We start from the raw sequence: 24,061 nt of genomic DNA on the forward strand, positions 1-24,061 counted from the left end.
AGTTTGACATTATAAGAATAAAGTTTGAAAATATAGTGCATCCTGTTTGTATTTTCCATTTTCATTTTGTTTTCTATCTTTCAAATATGTTTTACAGTTTCTGCGTAAGTTTTGGACCGTTTTTCACATTTCACATGGACGCATTTTTCTTCATTGAGGAAATTTTGTGAGATTGGTGTCAATTTCTTACCTTGCAGTGATAAACTGCAGCAAGGTGAGAAATTAATCTCTTATTTCTGTAGGATTTATGAAACTTTTAGTGATGAATTTATGTTCTAAGTTGTCATTGGCTTTAATTGTATCGTTATTACATTAAAAAAATTAGGAAATTTTGTAGATAATAGTGTATAACTACACTATTATCTACTTCGTTCACATTCAAACGATGAATTCATGGTCATTTATTATTATTAGGTATTTACTTTTTTGTCTAAATATCCATGTCGATACCATGAATAGCCCTCTGCCTTTGATTCGGCAAATTAAATATCACGTATTTCAAACTGTTTTCTCAATTCTATCGTGTGTGAAGTCTGCCTATCTGCATTGTGCCGGCATGGTGGACAATTAGCTTAACCCTTTTCATTCTGAGAGGAGACACATGCTCAGAAGTGAGCCAAATATGTATTATTATCCATGTTGATAGAGAATCGCATAGTCTAATTCACTAAATCGTGAAGTGTAAAAGACATCGCCAGTCAGCAATTGGAGGTTGCGTCAATCGAGACGAGCATTCGATTGTTTATCCGATCCAAGGACTCTCACACAAAATGGCGAATGTTCATTTCCACGCCATTATTCAGAGACTGTTTGGAGCAATCGAGTTGTGAAGTGGAACGCTGTTAGGATTGATGGTTGGATCGCTAATTGCTTTTATTTAGTTATCTGCTAGTTTTTCCTTGATTGTTTTCGATGTTACGGTCACGTTGCGAAATTGATACGCTACCGAAAACAACTTGACATATTGCAACATCAGCAATGTAATGAATAATAATAACAGAACAATATAGTCCACAGATATAGAAAGCGCTTAAACTAAGCTAAGGTATTTTCTCCACTTGCCCGGGTAGTTGCCCGTAATACGTAGGTTCTTTGGTGAAGGTCTCAGCTGCTTTTTAGTTCTCACTAGTCGACGCTAAGAATACGGGAATAAAATATAGCCTATGATCCCCCGCTGAGCCGATTAAGGTTTTCTTAAGAGGTCCAGGTCTGGCTGGTTACCTGGTATTGGCCGGTACGATGTCGTGTAGAAACCGTAAGGGGTGTGGACCTTCATCCTACTCCTGACAAGTTAGCCCGCTTTCATCTTATATTGCATCATCACTTACCATCAGGTAAGATTGTGGTCAAGCGCTAAGTTGTAAAGAATAAAAGTCTGTTCTTCTGCGGATGTAAACAGATAGATAAACCTTAGTTTTAAATCTTGGGATTAAAACTATTAGTTTTTTATGCGGATCATGCAGAGATACTACAAATATACTGAGTCACTCTGAGGTTTCATATTATGAGGCCTATAGAGTAAGCGACCAAGTTCCAAGTACTAACTACCTTGTATTTAAATCAAATCCATCGATATGATAGTGGCAAACTGTGCACACTCTGTTTGCATAGCTGTGTAGCGCAATGAATTGCATATGCAAATCACCAGATACCGATAGCAAACGTTTCATTCTGCAATGTGTTCGTCTATACTTGTATACCAACGGAATATGTTGGAATATCAGTGCAGTGCTGTGCAAATATCCGAGTAGTCATGTAACTTGCTAACGTGAATGTTTGTTGAATGTTTCTAGGTAGATATGTATTTTGAGAGCTGTGATAGCCCAGTGGATATGACCTCTGCCTCCGATTCCGGAGGGTGTGGGTTCGAATCCGGTCCGGGGCATGCACCTCCAACTTTTCAGTTGTGTGCATTTTAAGAAATTAAATATTACGTGTCTCAATCGGTGAAGGAAAACATCGTGAGGAAACCTGCATACGAAAGAATTATCTCAATTCTCTGCGTGTGTGAAGTCTGCCAATCCGCATTGGGCCAGCGTGGTGGACTATTGGCCTAACCCCTCTCATTCTGAGAGGAGACTCGAGCTCAGCAGTGAGCCGAATATGGGTTGATGACGTATGTATTTTTATTTGCCGTATATATATATGTGTGTGTGTGGGTACAGTTGTGATAGCCCAGTGGATATGACCTCTGCCTTCTGCCGGAGGTTGTAGGTTCGAATTTGGTCCGGGCCATGCACCTCCAACTTTTTATCTAAGTGCTTTTTTAAAAAAGAATATCACATGTCTTAAACGGCGAAGGAAAAAAAAATCATCGTGAGAAAACCTGCATACTGGTACCTGAGACTTTTCTTAATTCAATGTGTGTGTGAAGTCTGTCAATCCAAATAGGGCCAATGTGGTGGACTATTTGGTCAAAACATTCTAAGCAGAGACTCGAGCTCAGCACTGAGCCGAATATGAGTTGATAATGATGATATTTGTGTACTTATTGTGGTTATTGATATTAACTTACCTATTAGGTTTTTTCTCTAAGTACGTTAAAAGCAAAAAAATAAAAATCCCCCGTTTAGCTAAAATACCGGCAGAATCGTCAACGAAAAAAATGGTGTAACTAATAATTTCATTTTAAAACATTGTTATGTAGATCATGTTTTCGAAGATAAGAAAAGGTAAAGGAAAAACATCGTGAGGAAACCTGCATACCAGAAAATGTTCTTAATTATCTGTGTGTGTGAAGTCTCCAATCCGCATTGAGCCAGCGTGGTTGACTATTGGCCTAATCCTCTCATTCTGAGAGAAACTCGAGCTCAGTGAGCCGAATATGGGTTCATAATGATGATGGTGAATGTTACAAAGAAGTAGGTAAGCAAACCTTAAAAAGTTGTGTATGCTACACATTCACCCATGCCATCTCAGATTTCTTAGTAGATTTGTAAAATATGAATATCTCATCAGGCATTATTTTGTTTTTTCTCGGTAGCGTTATCGATGAAAGCTTCTAGGCGAGTTGACTTTTTCCAATCATTCGAAAACTCATCGTCATATTTCAAACTACTCCCATTAAACCTAGACAATTTATATTCTTAAACCTTTCTCGTGATTAACTCCTATGTAATAACCAATTTTATATCTGAATTTTTCTATCATCACATCAAATTCACGTACAAAATGTGAATGATGATGTGCTCCCGGGCTAGATCGATTGAGGTTTTCCTAATTGGTCCAGGTCTGTCTGGTGAGAGACTGCGGCAGTGGCTAGTTACCACCCTACCGGTAAAGACGTACCGCCAAGCGATTTAGCATTCCGTTACGATGTCGTGTAGAAACCGAAAGGGGAGTGAATTTTCATCCTCCTCCTAACACGTTAGCCCGCTTCCATCTTAGATTGCATCATTTCTTACCATCAGGTGAGATTGCAGTCAAGGGCTAACATGTAAATATTATAAAATATATATAAAATGGACTATAAGAAATGTACGATATTTTCAATATTATAAGAATATTATTGTTTCCGTTCGACCTAACAAAGCATAGACCGCTCTGTTGAATTCAATTTGCTGCGTCTTGGAGGCAGCAAATATTTGATGAACAAACAACTGCCTCTGAACGAAGATATAAATTAGGTTGCGGATATTTTAATTGTATATAGCTGTGACAACGTTCATACCACAACCAACCAATCTTAAAAGATATTTAATAAGTACATCTGTAATGTAGACAAAAAGAAAAAACTATCCAGGAAAATAGTTATTTCAGCCAACTTTAATTTTTGATATCTACTCACACCACAAGCAATCAATTCACAATTATTTTATTTAGAAACCTCCCCATTCGGTATGAAACTTGATAAATTTTCGTGTACCCCCGCTTACGATCATGAAACCCTATTCTTATGTCACGTCAACGGGTCTTCTGTAGACTCCTGAGGGTTGACCTAGACCACTTTGGGAATCAATGGTAGTCTACATACTCATAGTGGGGGACCGACAAACACTGAGCTTTCCGGTGCATACATACGGCACAAGACCGTGGTTCTTGAATGTCCACAAAGGAGCCCTAATATGTCCAGCAGTGGACGTTCATCGAGTAATGGTGTTGATGACTCATTATTTTGATTTCATCTTAAAGATTCATGCGAATGCATATCTTAACTTAGGTGATTTACTAGTATTTAACTAACTACTAATATATCCAATTTGTCTCTACGTGAAAGAGGAGATTGACAATCTCCACGTCTTGAGTACGATTAAGCGCAGCTTGACTTGTAATATCCGTTGACTCAAGCACTGGTTAAGGTGCTAACTATATAACTTAATTACGTATCGAAACCCACGGAAGTGCGTTAGGCAAATTAAAGAGAACGGCTGACAAAGCGATTTAATTTTAATAGGGTAAATACTGAAAACTTTATCAAAATCTGTTCCGTGGTTTTTGTTGTTTTATAATTTTTGTTTACGTTGTGTGTAGGGTTTAAGGCGTCTTTGACTGTTAACAAACACTCTCCTTTTCCACTCAAGTCATTCTCCCCGCCTATTTTAAGTAACCCATAAACAATTACACAACAAGAGATGTGGACGGCTCGAACGCCACAAGCATACTGAAGCCGTCCGTACCGCAAGTCGTTGCAACGCGGTGATAACATTAATACAATCTGTTCTGTGGTTTTTGCTGTTGGACTAAGATAAAAGTTAAATTTTAGCGCTTAGGTACATAATCAGTTGTTAAAAAAATTCTTATGAAACGTAATGCGCATTTTACAAGTTTTATGCAATGGCCATCATTGATGAACAGTTTAACACATCTTAAGTCTAAGTTTCTTTGGAATCTTTAATTTCAATCAAATGACAGTAATTGAATTTTTAATTAGTTTTCAAACTTAGATTATAATTGATCTCGCGTTTTTTCTTTCGAGATTTGACCTTGATATATGATGAGTAAAAATAGCAGTTTAATAAAAACTTTTAGAAAGTCTGTGCTGTGGTTATAACAGAAGTATAACGGGAAGACCAATGAGGCAGTTTGTTGGTTCAGCTAAAGACAATGAGGTCCAGGGTTCGCATTTATAATAAGGATAAGAGAGTGCACATGTGCTTGCGCACACACTTGTGCACTATAATATCTCCGAACTATCTGCGAAGATTATTAATCTCACCATGAGATTGGTTGCCGTGGCAGAAAAAAGAAACAATTCAGTCGGGAGCTCTATACGGGAAGGTATTGGAGCTAGCAACTTAGGACATAGGTCAGAGCCGTTCTGTTATTAAGGCTTTTATTTGACGGCCGCGTGGCACAGTGGGTAGTGACCCTGCTTTCTGCATCCACGGCCGTGGGTTCGATTCCCACAACTGGAAAGTATTCGTGTGATGAACATGGGTATTTTCCAGTGTCTGTGTGTATTTGTACATTATATAAGTAGTACCCATAACACAAGCTGCTCTGTATGCTTACTTTGGGACTAGATAGTGATGTGTATTGTTTAAGTATGTTTATATTTATTTATTTATTTATATTTAAGGCTCAAACCATTTATTGCTCTATGCTGGTGTACGAAATTGAAGCTAAGTCTTAGGACCGAGCTTTTAAGCCTTGATAGGCTCAAAACATTTATATATCTCTCTTTGCTTGTTAACACGATAATAATACACGACAAAGGATGCCCATTTGTGTTTGAGGGCGGTAGGAAATTGTCGATCTTATACATCTTAGCGCACACTCTGGCCAGGCCCGGTTAAATCGCCTGAGCCGGGTCGTAATATCCGGGAATGTCATTTTGACGATCACGGGGCTCACAGAACTAAGCTCCTGCCTATCAAATCCATCTATTTACGAATAGGTACTTGCGGTAACAAAATTGTTAAGCAATTTATTAAGGACCCTTGTCTTCAAGTAATCTATACTAATATTATAAAGCTGACGAGATTGTTGGTTTGAACGCGCTAATCTCAGGAACTACTGGTCCGATTTGAAAAATTCTTTCAGTATTAAATAGGCCATTTATGAAGGAAAGTTATAGGCTATATTTTATCTCCGTATTCCTACGGGAACGGGAACCACACTTGTGAAACCGCGTGGCGTCTACTAGTACTTTTATATTTTTACTGTGTGTGTGTATTGTTGAATGAAAAAAGGGTTCTGTAGGTAGATATTTATTGACTCTAACCTCAATGCAATCGATTGAAATGATAATTCTACATCCCTTTTAAAATGCTAGCCATTGACGGTCAAGTATACCCACGTTTCTGCAGCACCCGCGGCTATAACTGATCGTGTGTTGGTCGCTGCGTGCATGAAGGCTCGACTTTACGTAAGACCTTCGTAAGACCAACCAAGTCACCTTGTCGTTTTAAAATCAGTTAGAATAAATGTAGATTCGATTAAAAAAACCGGATGACAGATCTTATTGCTGATATAAATAATAATTAGATATTTAACTAAAGGTATTAGGTAGGTGTTCTAATCATAAAAAAGATGATTTTAGCAGTTTAATATGTTTACAGCAGTAAACATTTTACGAGTGGCAGTAAAGGGGCAATAAAAGGGAAAACGTAAAACGTCCGGGTCATTTCTTCATTGTTACATATAAAGTAGAACGAGAGGTGCTTGAGAATTCCCCGGTAACTATATTGTATATCATACAGCTAACATGTATATCTATACTAATATTATAAAGCTGAAGATTTTGTTTGAACGTGCTAATCTCAGGAACTACTGGTCCGATTTTAAAAATTCTTTCAATGATAGATAGCCCATTTATTGAGGAAGACTATAGGCTATATTATTTTGCTAAGATCAATAGGAGTGGAGCACCAGTGAAGAATGTTTCAAAATCGGGGGATTTTTTTCTATTGATAGTTTTCACTGTGTGCGCTGCGTAAACGCTTAAAGTTTCGCAGACAGTTTTGCATAACAGAATTGTTACCGTTTAAAAGCTCTGAAAAAAAGCACGCGACAGTTACCGCGGGATTTGTGAAAAACAGAAATACACGCGGACAAAGTCGCGGACATCCGCTAGTTGTAGTTTACATAAAATTAACATGTACTCGTTATTCTAGTCTAAACTATAATAAAAGAGTAAAAATCCAATGCTATATAAGTTTTATTTTTTTCATCATTCTTATTGTTAAATTTCCTAAAAATTTTGTTGAAAAATAATTTAGACGTAACATAAACTATTTCAATGATTTTAATAGTTTAATTATTGTACAAAATGTTACTTTGGCGTCTGTATGTAAAGAAACATTCTACTATAACAAAATATAACTACTAGTTGCTGGGTTTTGATACTTACCTATTTCGTAGAATCAATAAATAATTCCATCGCGGGATGAAAAATCGTTTTAAAAATTCAATTCGCTGTCATAACCGTAACTTTTATATTAAACTGAAAACGTTTACTTGAAATATGAATTTAATATAATATTGCGAAGCAATTTCTCAGTTTTAATATCGAGGATTTCATTACTGAGCGTTGCTAAACTGTGTAAACGAAGTAATTGTATTGATTTTACACAGCAGGACCACAAAGAATATGGTAAGAATATAAATGGTCATTGATGGACATTGGCCTGTTGTATAGGCTTCCAAGTCACTGATATAGCTCAACGAGTCGCGAAGCTGAAGTGGCAATGGGCAGGCCATATAGTCCGAAGAGCCGATGGATGTTGGGGTCCCAAGTAATGGCGACCCCACACCGGAAAGCGCAGTGTTGGTCGACCCCCCACTAGATGGACCAAAGACATCATGTGGGTCGCAGGGAGCCGCTGAATACTCGCGGCTCGAGATCGTTATCAAATATAACGAATTCCATGCAAGAAGCCTATGTCCAGCAGTGGACGTCCATCGGATGTTAATGATGATGATGATGATGGACTTCCAAACACAACAGTCTCGAGCTGTTAGCAACCAGCAGCTCCCTGCAACCAAACCAACACTGCACTTTCTGGTATGGGATCGTCATTCTAGCACCTTGGGACACTAATGTCCATCGGCACTTCATACTATGTGCCTTCCCCAATTGCCACTTCAGCTTTCCGACTCGCAGAGCTATATCAATGACTTTGGTTCAAAAGATTTTTGTACTTCATTCCCACTTCAGCTTCGTACCGTTCGTAATATTTGTCAATTAATACAATTTATCATCATTACCAACCCAAATTCGGGTTACTGCTGCGCTTGAGTCTCCTCTCAGAATGAGAGGGGTTAGGTCAATACTCCACCACGTTGGCCCAATGCGGATTGGCAGACTTCACACACACAAAGAATTTAGAAAATTGTCTGGTATGCAGGTTTCCTCACGATGTTTTCCTTCACCGTTTGAGACACGTGATATTTAATATCGTAAAATGCACACAACTGAAAAGTTGGAGGTGCATGTCCCGGAACGGATTCGAAGCCACATCCTCCGGAATCGGAGGCAAAGGTCATATCCACTGGGCTATCACGGCACATACAATTTATACCACAGTGTATTCAACTCCATAGTTCGTTACAATATTTACTTATTGTAGTGGCATAGGGGTTGACAAACTTACAACTTTTATAAAGGCTCTTGTTATCACAGGGTATCTCTATTTAAGCTGAGCAACTGCATCCCTAAACTTTGGCAAACAAGGATTTCTACGTAATCGATTGGAATTAGTGGTGTGTTCACTTAGGCGGATATCGCAGTTAGCAGAGATCTAGACCAAATTCTCGAGAAATTCGTGTTCAATTCAAACTTCGTGTATCGATTCCAAATGTTCGACAAGTTACGAATAATATTCATAATTTTCGCAGTCAAGTGCCGCCAAGCTAATTTACAACAACTGTTAGGAGTGACTCAAACATCTGTTATGATAAAGCAATTGTTTTTTGACGTGACAACGTCTTGTAATTCGATGGAGCCGGCTGCAAACTCTAAAAACGATGACGTCATGCGTCGTACCCTCGCTCTATGGTTGCCAACTTTTTTTGCAAGAAATAAATTATATTCTGGTGTATGAGGATTATTAAACAGTGTTTTAGAAAAACGAACAGTTATTTATTTACTTCTTATGACGTTGTCATGTTCAACTATCGTCGGTAAACCGAATTTGCAGAGTACAGACAACCGATTTTTTTTTAAATTTTGTATTTTTATAAATTATTGCCTAACTGTGGATCCTACAACCCATATCTGGAGATTTGCTTTGTTTTTAAGGTTTTAAGGATGGTACGCAATAAAGTTAATTCGAAATTTTCTATGAAAAATGGTTTATTGGTTTAGTGAATGACTTCAATTTCAACAATCGAAGATTGTTATTCGATACCCGGTGCAGCAGTTATCGAGTTATAAACTATAAAAATAAACTTATAGAATATCAATATTCATTGGCTAATGAAAATTTTGCATACGCTCGTTAATAATCCGATTAAACATTTTTATAATGTTTAACTTAATGTACTCAATAATTATATTACGTTATCAACCCATATCCGGCTCACTGCTGAGCTCGAGTCTCCAAATCAAATCAAAATTTGTTTATTGCGAATTCAGGTTACAGTCAGATCTTATTGAAATAAACACCAAATTCCGCCTTACAGCTTGCAATATCATTATAAAAAACATTATAATTTACAATAATCAATCAATAGTCCCCTCTCAGAATGAGAGGGGTTAGGCCAATAGTCCACCACGCTGGCCCAATGCGGATTGGCAGACTTCACACACGCAGAGAATTAAGAAATTCTCTGGTATGCATGTTTCCTCATGATGTTTTCCTTCATCGTTTGAGACACGTGTTAGTTAATTTCTTAAAATGCACACAACTGAAAAGTTGGAGGTGAATGCCCCGTACCAGATTCGAACCCACACCCTCCGGAATCGGAGGTAGAGGTTATATCCACTGGGCTATCATGTCTCAATAATAATAAAAAATAATTATATTATAGCAATTCCTGTATAATTAATTAAAGAATTTGATAATAATCAATACAACCGCAGAATAGTTCAATAAGCCATTGTCATCTACAATCCATTGTCGTCTGCAGCCAAATGGAATGCGAATTTGATAGATCGTGTTCTTGGAATTGATTAATTTTGAGCCCTTGGTTACTTGGTACTAAAAGGACCACTCAAATCAATCTGAACAAACTCATGAATACAGCTAGTTAGTAATTCATGAATACGTAGAGAATTGCTCAAACCAGTCGTTCCTTAAGGAGAACCTCGTGTTTGCATAAAAATAATTATACGATATTGACTTTAATAAATAAATGTATTGTATACTAGCGGACCCGGTCAAGCTTCGCTTTGACTTATGTGCACGTCTTCCCTACCCTACCCCTACTCCTACTCTACCCCTACTCTAACCTACCCCTACTCTACCCTTACTCCCGCACCGGAAAGCGCATTGTTGGTCGTCCTTCCACTAGGTGGACCAAGGATATCAAGTGGGTTGCAGGGAGCCGCTGGATGCTGGCGGCTCGAGGCCGTTGTGCTTGGAGGTCCAAACAAGAGACTTATGTCCAGCAATGGACGTCTATCGGCTGATAAAGTAAGGTAAAACTGAACTCTAATAGAATTGTAGTTAATATAAATAATCCATCGCTTGATTGGTATAAAAATAACTTAAACCACAGATTAATTTCTAGACCAACGTTTAATTTATTCAATGTATTGAATTGAAATAATATGAAATTCATAATTAAGCCTCAAAAGTAGGTCAAATATATAAATTGGAAACATTTTTATTTATCTGTTTAAAATTTTTCTTTGAATTTATTTTTCTACTTACCTGTTTCAAATGTGATCTAAGTTTTAGAGTTAAAAGTTAAAGCAATTCACGGAAAGCTGTATAAAAGTTTACGACAGCTCTTTGAACTTTATAACACATCTGTTACGGATAGTATAAAGTGGAATAAACCCTTGGTGTCTTCATCTAGAAGGTTCAGTAAATAAGTGTTTATTTTTATAGAAAAGAATTGTCAAACATAATTATAGTGTATGAAATTAAAGTTCATTTGTAAATATGCCAGGAAATTATTCGGATTTAGCTAGCAAGGTTTTTTGGGTCACTACTTTCAGTCTATTTTACGCGAATTCACTGATCAGTTTGAAGAAGCTAATCCAATGATGTATTAATTCAAGGCATGAATATTAAAATGTGGTTCTGTCAGAAACGGCTTAAATTAAAACGACCCGGCTTAGCACCGTCTTCAAATTGATCAGCAGATAGAACATAATAATATTATGATGTATGTAGTTTAGTTGGTACACTTTTAGGTTTTGAAGTCGTTGTTTTTGTTAGACCTTTTCCAAATAGGTATCGACTTACTCCTTATGAGTTATAAAAAATATATTGTCGTGTAATATGATAACCTTCCCTCTAAAACCCCGATTTTTAAAAGAAAATTCTTCTCAATTTTATCGCACGGTGGCGGTTTCAGAATGGCGCTATTATTCCATGATTTATCACTCGTAACGGTGTCATCAGAGGTTTTTAAACTGCTATTGCGATGGAAAATTAAGGTCATATTTTATTTGCTCAATATTGACGACCTGTCTATTCCAGTGGCGTAGGTTTTTTTTATGTTACGCTTATGCTTGACCACTATCAAGCCTGATAGTGGTCAAGCAAGCGCGCTTGCCTAGAAGATGCCTATTCACTCTTGCCTTGAAGGTGCACAAATTATACGTGACAGGAAACACAGTCGCCGGAAGGGCATTCCACATTTTGGCAGTTCTTATTAGGAACGTTGACGCAAAACGTTTGCGTGTTGATTGGATGTTGACAACAAATGGATGCCATTTTACCTACCTACCTACATTAACTGCCTCGTTGTACTAAAGCTAATGCATGCACAGATGTTACAATGCACTGCCTACCCTAAGGACTTCTAACGAAGAGAAAGACTGGTTAAACTCCTTTAGTTGAGAAAGAACTTTCCATTTTATGCTTGTGCTGTGTGCGCAGTGGTGGTTAGCCTATGTGAACCCATGACCTTGGATCACGAGGTCATGGGTTCGAGGCCTGGGTCAGGCTAAGACTTTTTTATGCTTTTCTTTCTCTCTGTAAAGTTTTCAGTAAATTTTTTAGCCTGGAGTTGGGAAGATGGTTGTGTTACACCTTGTGTTTGGAGTGTCATAAAAGTGGTCATTAAAGAATTTAACATTATCAATATCATGATTATATAATGATTTATTTATTTTGCTATCATCCGCGAAAAGTCGACGAACCCATGCGACAACGTCACCCAGGTCCGACAAAATACTCTCTACGTACGTTTCACCCCGAAACCGGAGCATCCTCAGGACATGTTGACTCTACAACGTGCAATTGCAAAGTGTCGTTTTCGACCTTTGCTTCGTCTTTTATAGACCAAAAAGTAGGTGGGGCAAGAGGTGGGCGTTGCCAAGATACTCATAATATAAGCGATTTATCTCGCATCGCATTCAAACATTTTAATTAGTGGTGACTTCGATAACTCTATTTGTTCATTTAATAAGGTAATTCCTGACTTATTATGTTTTATTATTTCTAATTGTTCCAAAACGCATAGTCGTAGGCCTTTATTGCAAGTGTGTAAAATGTCATACATATGACCATCCGCCAGCCTATGACCAGTATCTAAGAGATGCTTTGCAAAGTGCGACCTTTGTGGGCGGTCATTTCGAACAGCGGATATGTGCTCCTTGTAACGTGTATCAAAATTCCGACCGGTTTGACCAATATATGTTGCATTACATTCAGAACATTGCAATTTATAGACTCCCGATTTATGTTGCTTCTCTAGTTTATCTTTACCATTGCAAATATTTTTAAGAGAGTTATTTGTTCTGAAAGCCACATTTACACACACAGAACAAATAACTCTCTTAAAAATATGTATGACATTTTACACACTTGCAATAAAGGCCTACGACTATGCGTTTTGGAACAATTAGAAATAATAAAACATAATAAGTCAGGAATTACCTTATTAAATGAACAAATAGAGTTATCGAAGTCACCACTAATTAAAATGTTTGAATGCGATGCGAGATAAATCGCTTATATTATGAGTATCTTGGCAACGCCCACCTCTTGCCCCACCTACTTTTTGGTCTATAAAAGACGAAGCAAAGGTCGAAAACGACACTTTGCAATTGCACGTTGTAGAGCCAACATCTCCTGAGGATGCTCCGGTTTCGGGGTGAAACGTACGTAGAGAGTATTTTGTCGGACCTGGGTGACGTTGTCGCATGGGTTCGTCGACTTTTCGCGGATGATAGCAAAATAAATAAATCATTATATAATCATGATGAACTTCCGCAAAGTAACGCCTGCTTCTATCCAATATTATCAATATCAACTTAGGCCCGCTAACCCGCAGTGGAAGTGGTCTAAGTTCCACTAATACTGTGAGGAGGGTCCTGCCTTTTAAGTGGGTCGCTATGATAGGCTGTTAATAATGATGACCAGCGGTGACTACAAGGTTTTTAAACCACAGATTTAGCATTGTTTACCATAACACTGTATGTTTTAAGCTTTTTCAATATGTAGTACATTTTTTACGCTGGATTATCGAAGTTATTTATTAAGGTTTATGTTTTAATTTTTTACTCGCGAATTTATTCAGACATTTTTAAACATGACAAGGGTTGATTGGTATAGAATACGCCTTTTTTATGTATGTTTTCAAAACAAGGGTGCATATATTTATGGTAGTGACCTGTAAACGAAAACCGTGATAGCCCAGTGGATATGCCTTCGATTCAGAGGTCGTAGGTTCCCAACGAAAAACAATTGCACACGTCACTAGATTTCAAAAAATTAGTAATTCTTTTAAGGGCAATTGCATACGTGCTTATAATAAACTACCATATGAAGCCAGTGGAATGTCACTCAAAAAGTCCAAACTGTTTATTAAACGCAAGCTTTTAGTAAAGTCTTATTATAGTGTTAATGAGTATTTAAATGATAAAAAAGCTTGGTGTTAAACTGTATTATACGACTGTGTGCTTAGTTTTAAATAAGTTTGTAAAATGGTGATAAATAAAAAAAAATAAACCTTGACTGAGTTTGTTGTGGGCTCTTCTCGGACCAACGCGCGTTTGGAACCCTCGTAACTTTACTTTTAAGTTTTCGAATGATTATTATCACCATTATCTTAAGTTTAATATAATGACGTTTTGAAAGAGCTTGTAAACTAAGCCTATTTGAAATAAATGAATTTTGACTTTGAATTCCCAACGAAAACTTACTCCAACAAGTTGAACGAATTTTTTACTATCCCAAATATGGATGAGATTTAATGTAAGGTCTACATGGCTCTTCTATAAATATTAACGATATTATAACGGTGCCGACATCGAGGAAATCCAAATAGGGGATTATTTTGATGACGTGAGGTAGAATGGGTTTTATTACGAACTAGCTGACGCCGCGCGGTTTCACTCGCGTCGTTCTCGTTCCCGTAGGAAAACGGGGATAATATATAGCCTACAGCCTTCCTCGATAAATGGGGTATCTAACACTGAAAGAATTTTTCAAATCGGACCAGTAGTTCTTGAGATTAGCGCGTTCAATCAAACAAACAAACAAACAAACTTTTCAGCTTTATAATATTAGTATAATATAGATTTGTATTCCAAATTTGAATTTGCTTCGTATGTTACATAACGATAATTTCACTATTGTTGTGAGACGGTTCTAGTGCATTAACCGTGGAATTCATAGACGTAGTGGGGGTCCCCCCCCCCCCCCCAGGGGATTGTTCACCCGCTGAGTGTCGAATTTACAGTGGAATTCATAGTCGTTGTAGGGGCACCCCTAGGGGCTCATTCAGTCACTGAGTGTCGAATGTAACCTCTATCTATACTAATATTATAAAGCTGAAGAGATTGTTTGTTTGTTTGTTTGATTGAACGCGCTAATCTCAGGAACTACTGTCCGACTTTCGATTTTCTTTCAGTGTTAGATAACCCATTTAACGAGGAAGGCTATAGGCTATATAGTATCCCCTATTCCTACGTGAACGGGAACCGCGCGGGTGAAACCGCGCGACGTCAACTAGTTTGTTTAGAATCTGACACGCATCCGTTGAATGATCCCCTGAGGGTGCCCCTACAACGTCTATGAATTCCACTGTTAAACTCTATTTGTTTGAGAATTCGACACTCAGCAGGTGAATGGTCTCCTGGGGGTGCCTCTACGATGTCTATGAATTTCACTGTAAAATATTAGCGATGCCTGTAGAAAGGTTCTAATTGCCGGTGAAATTACAGACACAAGGTTTTACGTATGCATCCACTGACCAAATCGTACGCATCTGATGAATCGCATCAAACAGATTTTAGTATTCTTTGTATAGAAAATCATATACGTGCGTCCACTGATCCGCATCGTATGGATCGCATAGAACGGATTTTATATACTGTAAGCTTGAAAATTCATTTGATACGATGCGTCCGACTTGTAATACAATGTGGATATGTGGACGCCTACCATTAGTAAGTACTCTAGTACTTAATATTATAAAATTGTAATTACTATAGATGTTATATTGTACTATCTGCTTTCTTTAAATATTTCATTCAAGCTCGTCTGGAGGAGATCGCTTTTGGCGATAGAACCGCCTTTGCGGACTTACTTTTCTGTTTTATTTTATTTTTTTTGTACAATGAAGAATTAAAATAAATACATAAAATAAATACTTAACTACTTAGGTATGCTCATAGAATATGATATTTAAAATAAGAAGATCTAGTTTTGTTTTAAAGGTTCCTGTAATGTTCACTCAATTAATTACTTTCACTTAATTGTGTACTGTATCTACTTAGTACCCTATTGCTATCGCTGTAATACTAGACTGGGTCCGATTGTCACGAGAGGCTTGTATTTATAGACTAGTCAATGCAATAGTAGCTATATTGACATCGCGTTCGTCACGTGTCACAGACTGTATCCGGCTATCAGAATATTGATAACATCCGGTAACAATACTGAATAGGCTACTCGCCTACTGTACAAAACTAACAAATTTTTTTGCATAGAGGCAGTTTAGATGCCTAGAAACTCTAATCACATTTTTATTTGTGAAAATAATCTCGTAATTGTAATATTTTTATAAAACAAAATTGTATTTTTATCACGTCACCGCAAACGCCAATCATAAATTGTAACGTCGTTCGCTACAAAACATCGGTTTGTGATTGGCGCTTGCGTGGCAATCACATCATTGCAAACGCCAATCACGCTGTTATCTCTATGAATGACGTCACTTGCTAATGTGTTGTGTTTCGGCGGCAAAAATTTTACGTAGATATTTTTTCATTTATATTAAATTTGTTACTGGCGTGACAAAATAAAACATAGCTTATATATATATATATATATATATAATACTTCCATAATTCAGTTTAAATACTGTTTACAAAAGAGGCAAGTAGCCTATTCTTTCATGTTAACAGTCTGTAGGCTGACATGCAGTCCTATATATACAGTTCTCTAAGTTAGACATTATGTGTTTAATAAATTTTGAGCTTACTATGAACAGAAAGCCGGGAAAAATTAAAAAGGTAAATATTGTTATTCCTTTTGATTTTTTTAATTTCTTTTATACAATTCATATAGATATAAATAAACTTTGGATAAAATTGTTGAAACATTTTTTTTTTTTATTCTTTACAAGTTAGCCCTTGACTACAATCTCACCTGATGGTAAGTGATGATGCAGTCTAAGATGGAAGCGGGCTAACTTGTTAGGAGGAGGATGAAAATCCACACCCCTTTCGGTTTCTACACGGCATCGTACCGGAACGCTAAATCGCTTGGCGGTACGTCTTTGCCGGTAGGGTGGTAACTAGCCACGGCTGAAGCCTCCCACCAGCCAGACCTGGACAAATTAAGAAAATCTCAATCTGCCCAACCGGGGATCGAACCCAGGACCTCCGTCTTGTAAATCCATCGCGCATATCACTGCGCCACGGAGGCCGTCAAACCATTATACGTATTTTTACCAGTTTGAATGTCAAAAAACAATCTTAAAAAGTCTGTAACGACACCATTTTGTATAATAAATCAACCAATAATAGCGGCATTCAACAACCGCGGGCGTGCGATGAAATTTCGCCCCAGTTTTTAAGAGAAAAGCCAGTATGTAAAAGATTTAATATATGGCTTACATGCCGCTTCTATAAATATTAACGACATGATAACGGCACTGATATTGGGGAAAGCTAAGGCGTAGGTATTATTTAAAACGGTAAATGGAATGTATTAGAATGGAGCTTTGCCACAGTAAAGATATAACAAGCAGTATAATAACTCGGCCGTATTTTTGAAATAAATACCTACAGCCGCGCGGTACGTAAACATGTCATAGGGCTGCCCGCCTGCAGCATTTTAATTACATTTGCTAACTTTGTGTTTCTACTTAGTTTTGTGATTGTAAATAAACTTTTTTTATATAAACAAATAAAATACTTTGTAAATTGTAGTAAAATGGGAAGTGATAAATAAAAATGCGTGTTTTTTGATTGGTTGATTTAATTAAGGCTGATACTACGTCAATGATCTTGAAGGATTGGTCGTATTCTTAAACATATTTATTTCGGTGATGCCATCTAGGTATTACCTCCACACTACGTGAACAAAATAAGATAAATACCTTCATGAAATTGTAGTGGTTTAAAATAGATAATGAAACAATGAATAAACGCACTAATTGTCCCTACGATACGATAGGTCTCCTAGATTTCTCTAGGATGCCATTATCAGATCCTGACATGAAAAAAATGGGACTAACCTGAAAGAATACTCATCCAAACAAAAAAGAAACGGTTTACAAATGACGGAAATATCGCTGTAAATACGATACGATCCTTTTTGGAAGTCGGTTAAAATTCTTGTCACCAATGCCAAGCTGAGCAAAAGTTTTATGAGCTTGCACATTAAAGCGCATAAAATCCGCCATTTTGATTTTTTAAGAATTAAGTTACCCAGTGACACTCGGCCTATCTAGACGAGTCTAATGACATATCATTTATCAGTATGTGTGCTTGGGAAATTGGTTCGTAACACTCCCGAAGGTCGGCGCGGTCCGGGAGGGGGGTAACGATGCCCAGCGCGTACGACTTCACACCCGCGCAGTCCTATCCTCCCGTCGCCCGCATACAACAACAAGTCATAACATTTAAACACATACTCCTCCTTTGGGCTTCGCCGCAGTCGGGTAACAAAACACAAATGATCCGAGCACAGTCACACAAAACATTGTACAAGCAGTCGAGGTTTTAACACAAGCTTATCGTACCTACTGTATCGTGATTCATGAACCGCGTATAACCTATTTCAATCGTGTCAATCAATCACTTTCCTTTACTCTATTCACTTTAGTTACTAATCCAGATACCTACCTTTATTCTGGAGATAAAAGGAAATACCTTATCCATTAAAAAATACAAGATTATGTACCTACCTACTAATAAGTAAATTTATTTTAAAGTCTTACCTTTCAGAGTTTCCAGGTAACTTAAAAAAAGTTATCTCTGGATGGGATAATTTTGAATTCATGCATCCAAAAACGGCACAGTATTTCCTACTGGTCATAATTAAAAAAATCTAATACTATTAATACACTTTACTCTGTTAATACACCGTGCGTTCGTTCGTCACCGCGGCACAGTCGCGACTGTCTTCACCCTACGATCACCCCATGTTCAAGGTGCGTAGGTATAGCTCGCGTTTCGACCTCTAGTATGAAGTCCAACTACTGGTTGTAATATCTTTACTGTGGCTTTGCTATTTTCCGAGAACCACCGATAAAACAGGCATCTTAGACAGATGAAAAAATTACAGTAAATGGTTAAGAGTGTGCAATATGTAATTTGGTGGTTACAAATGGTTCTGGATCTCAGATTCTGGAAGAGTTAGGAGCCTGATATTTGGGTAAATGATATTTCAAAGTGTTAGCTTTGTTATGACTATACAGAATACACAATTTGTAAAACTTTTCTCGATAGTTTATTTTTTTGAAAAATACATGTTTTGCTCACATTTTGCTTTCAATCTCAGGAAAAGCAAACTTATTTTCTTAAATTTTTGTTTTGTATACAAAATTAGGTATATATCTTGAACATAGCCATTTTGTTTTTCGTTATGTTGTTTAATTTACTTGCAATTAGGTAAAAATGGTTTTGGCGCTCACGTCATAAATTTTGCGTCGCGCTTCAATCGCTCCGTGCTTTTCACTCACGTGAAAGTCATAATTCTGCGTCTCGCTTGCGCTTCGAATTTTATCCATATCGTACCGACACGCTGCGCGCTTTTAAAGTCCTCGCAAAGTAAACTTTTTTACGGCCTCCGTGGCGCAGTGATATGCGCGATGGATTTACAAGACGAAAGTCCTGGGTTCAATCCCCGGCTGGGCCGATTGAAATTTTCTTAATTGGTCCAGGTCTGGCTGGTGGGAGGCTAGTTACCACCCTACCGACAACGACGTACCGACAAGCGATTTAGCGTTCCGGTACGATGTTGTGTAGAAATCGAAAGGAGTGTGGATTTTCATCCTCCTTCTAACAAGTTAGCCCGCTTCCATCTCAGACTGCATCATCACTTACCATCAGGTGAGATTGTAGTCAAAGGCTAACTTGTAAGGAATAAAAAAATAACATAATCTTGGGAAAGCATTTGTTGTATTTAAACGCTTTTTTAACGTCCGTTAAAAAAGCTCTCGTGCGAATAATGGCTTACTGTATTAAACAAATAAATAGTATCGTAAACAAAAGACTTTAATTTTCGGAAATTCCAAATTTGCCGCTCATTTACGAAATACAAAACAAAATAGATAACAGCTAAGAAAATAATGCGAAATTAATTTAGCTTGAAACACCAGCAAGGCGGTGTTTCTGCTATTATTATTCTAATTAATTAGTTTCGTGATTGTTTTTGACAGTACTCGAAAATTAATTAACATAATTTCATAACAAGGGTCTGTCGGTACATTGTATTCGTTGTTTGTGTATCACAAATGTGTCTATGGTTTGAACAATTGAACATGGCATAATTCACTAAACCTGCTGCGATTTCATAAAAGGTTTATACATCAAAACAAGTCCTATAGATATAGATAGGTAGATAGGAGTTTTTGCAAAATTATCTACAACTAGCGGATGCCTGCGACTTCGTCCGCGTGGAATTCAGTTTCTCACATATCCCGCGGGAACCATGGATTTTTCCAGAATAAAAAGTAAATTGTGTTATCGCCGTTTAGTGTTGGAAATAGTAGTCTGTGACGGATATGACGTCGCTCGATCTCGTGTTGGCTTCAGTGTGCTCGTGGCGTTCGAGCCGTCCACAGCTCTTGTTGTGTAATTCTGTATGGGTTACTTGGTATAGGCGGGGAGAGTGACTTGAGTGGAAAAGGGGAGTGTTTGATATCAGTCAAAGGTACCTTTAACCCTACACACATCGTTCACAAGTACGTGACTTCACTCAAGGTCATTCTCTGCCATTCTAGGGTCTTATTTCGGTTACAGTTCGATTTGTTAATTAAGTTGTCCTGACAAGTGTTGTGAATCATAACCTTTGTTTGACATTAGTTTTCTTATATTTGTAATCACTTTTGGAGTCCTATAATAATTGTATTTATAAGGATACTGATAGTTGTATTAAGTATTTATTCTTACGAGATTTTATTATAATCTTCTGTTACAAATAGTACCTACTTCCCGCTTATTTCATATAGCTACGTGTCGCCACCTAGCGTGTAGTAGCGTCACTATTTCGTACTACATACTTAATGACTTTCGGTTATTATAGTTAAATTTAATTAATTAACAATGATTATCAATCCGAACATTGTAGAGCAGGGTTTCTCAAAGTGGGGTACGCGAACCCCTAGGTGTTCGCTATTCGAGGGCAGGGGGTTCGCGACAAGATTTACGTAATGGTGGGTTGATAACTGATACCACACACACACAATGAAGCACACAAGACATTTATTTTGGTACTTTATGTGTTATCTTTTATTCAAATAAAAACCTTATTTTGTTCAACAGTCAAAATATTTTTTTTCTTTAAGGGGGAGGGGGGTGGGGGGTTCGCTGTCACTTAGAAATTTTAACAGGGGTTCGTGGAGTATAAATATAATTATTTATTTTACATAGTATAAATTCGTCATTGATTATTTTACTCTTAACAATTGTGACGTCACGTTATGTTATCGAATAAAATTGTGTGCAGTGAAAATATTATTTTACTTATCCCACCTTCTGTTACACTTCATTAAAATAATACTTTAATATTAAATAGATTGTACTAAATAGACCTAGATATTGAAATACGTTGGAACTTAGTGAAATCAGACGATATCGGAATTTGACGGCCTCCGTGGCGCAGTGGTATGCGCGGTGGATTTACAAGACGGAGGTCCTGGGTTCGATCCCCGGCTGGGCAGATTGAGATTTTCTTAATTTGTCCAGGTCTGGCTGGTGGGAGGCTTCGGCCGTGGCTAGTTACCACCCTACCGGCAAAGACGTACCGCCAAGCGATTTAGCGTTCCGGTACGATGCCGTGTAGAAACCAAAAGGGGGTGTGGATTTTCATCCTCCTCCTAACAAGTTAGCCCGCTTCCATCTTAGACTGCATCATCACTTACCATCAGGTGAGATTGTAGTCAAGGGCTAACTTGTAAAGAGTAAAAAAAAAAAAAAAGAATTCGGAATATCGGAGGTATTTTTTGTGTCGGATAAAAATGAATGAAATAATTTTCCTTTCAATCACGAAAGTACGGACAGATACGATTTAGAAGAAAATGTAAGAGTACGTATAAAAAGTAAATGGCAGAAAAGGGAAAATTCTATGTAAGTTTTGCGCTTCATTAGTGCGCCCTATTTTCTCACTTAGGTACGTCCCAGCCGGCTAGCTGCCTCATTTGAGGTTTTTAACCTATATAAAAAGAGAATACTTGAATCATATCATAACTTTCGCACTCTAAAGCGGTAAGTACTCATATCAAACGCGTCACATTAAATTGCACTGCGGTAGATGAAATTATAAACTCTAACGTTAAATTTAAAGTCTACATTTGCTTAGAACGCAACACGCATACGAATATGTGGCTATCTGAGGTGTAGAGTATGTGGAACTACCCACATTTTACTCCTAACATTCGCCGTCATTCGAGCGACTCAGTCAGTTGTGTATCAGTCACCGTCATGTGCAGTCATCTCTAGCACTGTCATTTAAAACTGTTAATCAGTTTTTTATTATGTGGAACCGAGTGGTCCGTAGAGTGGTACCTAGTGGTTATTGTGGTGCAGATGTATTTAAAATTGGTATGCGCAAGTGTGATGAATTTTATCGTTTTTAATTATTTTGTCATAGAAAATCCACCGCGATTTTTAGCTTTATTATTTTATTGTATTTTCACAAAGTTGAACCAGTGACCCGTGAGGGTTACCGAGGAAGACCCGGTCGTACAAAGTTGAAGTGCCATCCCATAAACCTACATCGGTTCTGATACTGTAAATGGCAGTAGGTAATAGGTATGTATGTAAGTATGTCGCTGACTATGGGCCACATAAGAAGGCTCAGAGTCACACAGCGGGCGATGGAACGAGCTATGTTAGGAGTATCTCTGCGTGATCGAATCAGAAATGAGGAGCACCGCAGAAGAACCAAAGTCACCGACATAGCTCAACGAGTTGCGAAGCTGAAGTGGCAATGGGCGGGGCACATAATACGAAGAGCTAATGGACGTTGGGGTCCCAAAGTGCTGAAATGGCGACCGCGCACTAGTAAGCGTAGTGTTGGCCGACCCCCCACCAGGTGGACTGACGACAAGGAAAAGTTTGTGAGGTAGAAGGGGGTAAACTTTACGAAACGGGAATAACGGTAAACTGCGATCTGCTTGTTTACTAATATAATTGCAACTTGCAGGTTTTATTGGACCGAAATTGATGTTAATTTATTCTCTTACATTAAAAATCTGCCTACAACAAAATATAGACATTATTAGTATTGAAGTAAGTAACAACAGTCTAAATACATTTACCTAATGTTACAATGTATAAGTAATAGGGCTTACCGTATTCTCTTTGGTACTAGATTCCTAGTTTATTTGATCAGCTTAGTCACCAAGAGTAACGATGCTCTCACAAACTACTCGTAAGTTAACTTAACTGGTAATTTACTTACAGAATAGGTTTAGAACGGCACAGTACAGTAAACCGGGCATGTTCTGTGGTCTCATAAATAAAACAAGGACACTGTAAATCCACTCCTGGGATAATTTGAATACTTCTGTTTATTTTTTCGGCGTAAATATAATCTTACTAACACCCTGTGGTTTCAACGACGTAGTTCCCGTTTCAGTGAGAATACGGGGATAAAATATAGCCTATGACAGTCACAAATAATGTAGCTTTCCTGTGGTAAAAGAATTTTCATAATCGGTTCAGTAGATCTAGTAGTTACCCTTTTAATAAGACAAACTTTACCTCTTTATAATATTAATATACTCGTAGAGACTAGTAGTCACCCGCTACTTCGTGTAAAATTTGGCTGTTAAAAGACGCTGATGATAATTGTAAAAATATTAATTTCACGAATTTGCAAAATCTTATAGTGTAAATTTAACGTATCTCTTAATATTCATTATCTTTAAAATTTAAATTTAAAATACGAAACACCAACACGCTTGAATTATTGAGAAGAAATAATGAAAAATGTTTTATTTTGTCTGCAGGTGCCAGCGCGGGTGGTTCTGGCGTGTCAGTGTCAACACAGGTGAGATATAAAATATTATGTTAATTTCATCTGGACCAGGAACCTGCGATAGCTAGACCTACCTCATAGGCTGAAAGTTTGTCAGCCCCTGCTCGGTCAATAGGTAAGTACGGTAATTATGTCTAAAAAGCCAACGCCTCGCGGTTTTTATGTATGTCCAGCGATAATTCCGTCATTTATTTACTTATAGAGTTGTAAAATCTATATCTATACTAATATATAATGCTGGAGAGTCTGTTTGTTTGATTGAACGCGCTAATCTCAGGAACTACTGGTCAGATTTGAAAAAATCTTTTAGTGTTAGATAGCCCATTTATCGAGGAAGG

The 24,061-nt window shown here is 37.5% G+C and overlaps 1 protein-coding gene across 6 annotated transcripts in view; it reads left to right on the top strand.

Annotated features, from left to right (window-relative positions):
- Positions 1-24,061, top strand: part of LOC112045005 (uncharacterized) — a 223,345-nt gene that overhangs the window by 145,870 nt on the left and 53,414 nt on the right. For all 6 annotated transcript variants that reach the window (XM_024081038.2, XM_052887313.1, XM_052887310.1 and 3 more), the window contains exon 2: positions 23,695-23,735. In XM_024081038.2, coding sequence (XP_023936806.1) covers positions 23,695-23,735 — 41 coding nt within the window. The remainder of the gene's footprint in view (positions 1-23,694; positions 23,736-24,061) is intronic.

Source organism: Bicyclus anynana, chromosome 19 (genome assembly GCF_947172395.1).
Source record: "Bicyclus anynana chromosome 19, ilBicAnyn1.1, whole genome shotgun sequence".
In the NCBI taxonomy this organism is placed as follows: Eukaryota; Metazoa; Arthropoda; class Insecta; order Lepidoptera; family Nymphalidae; genus Bicyclus; species Bicyclus anynana.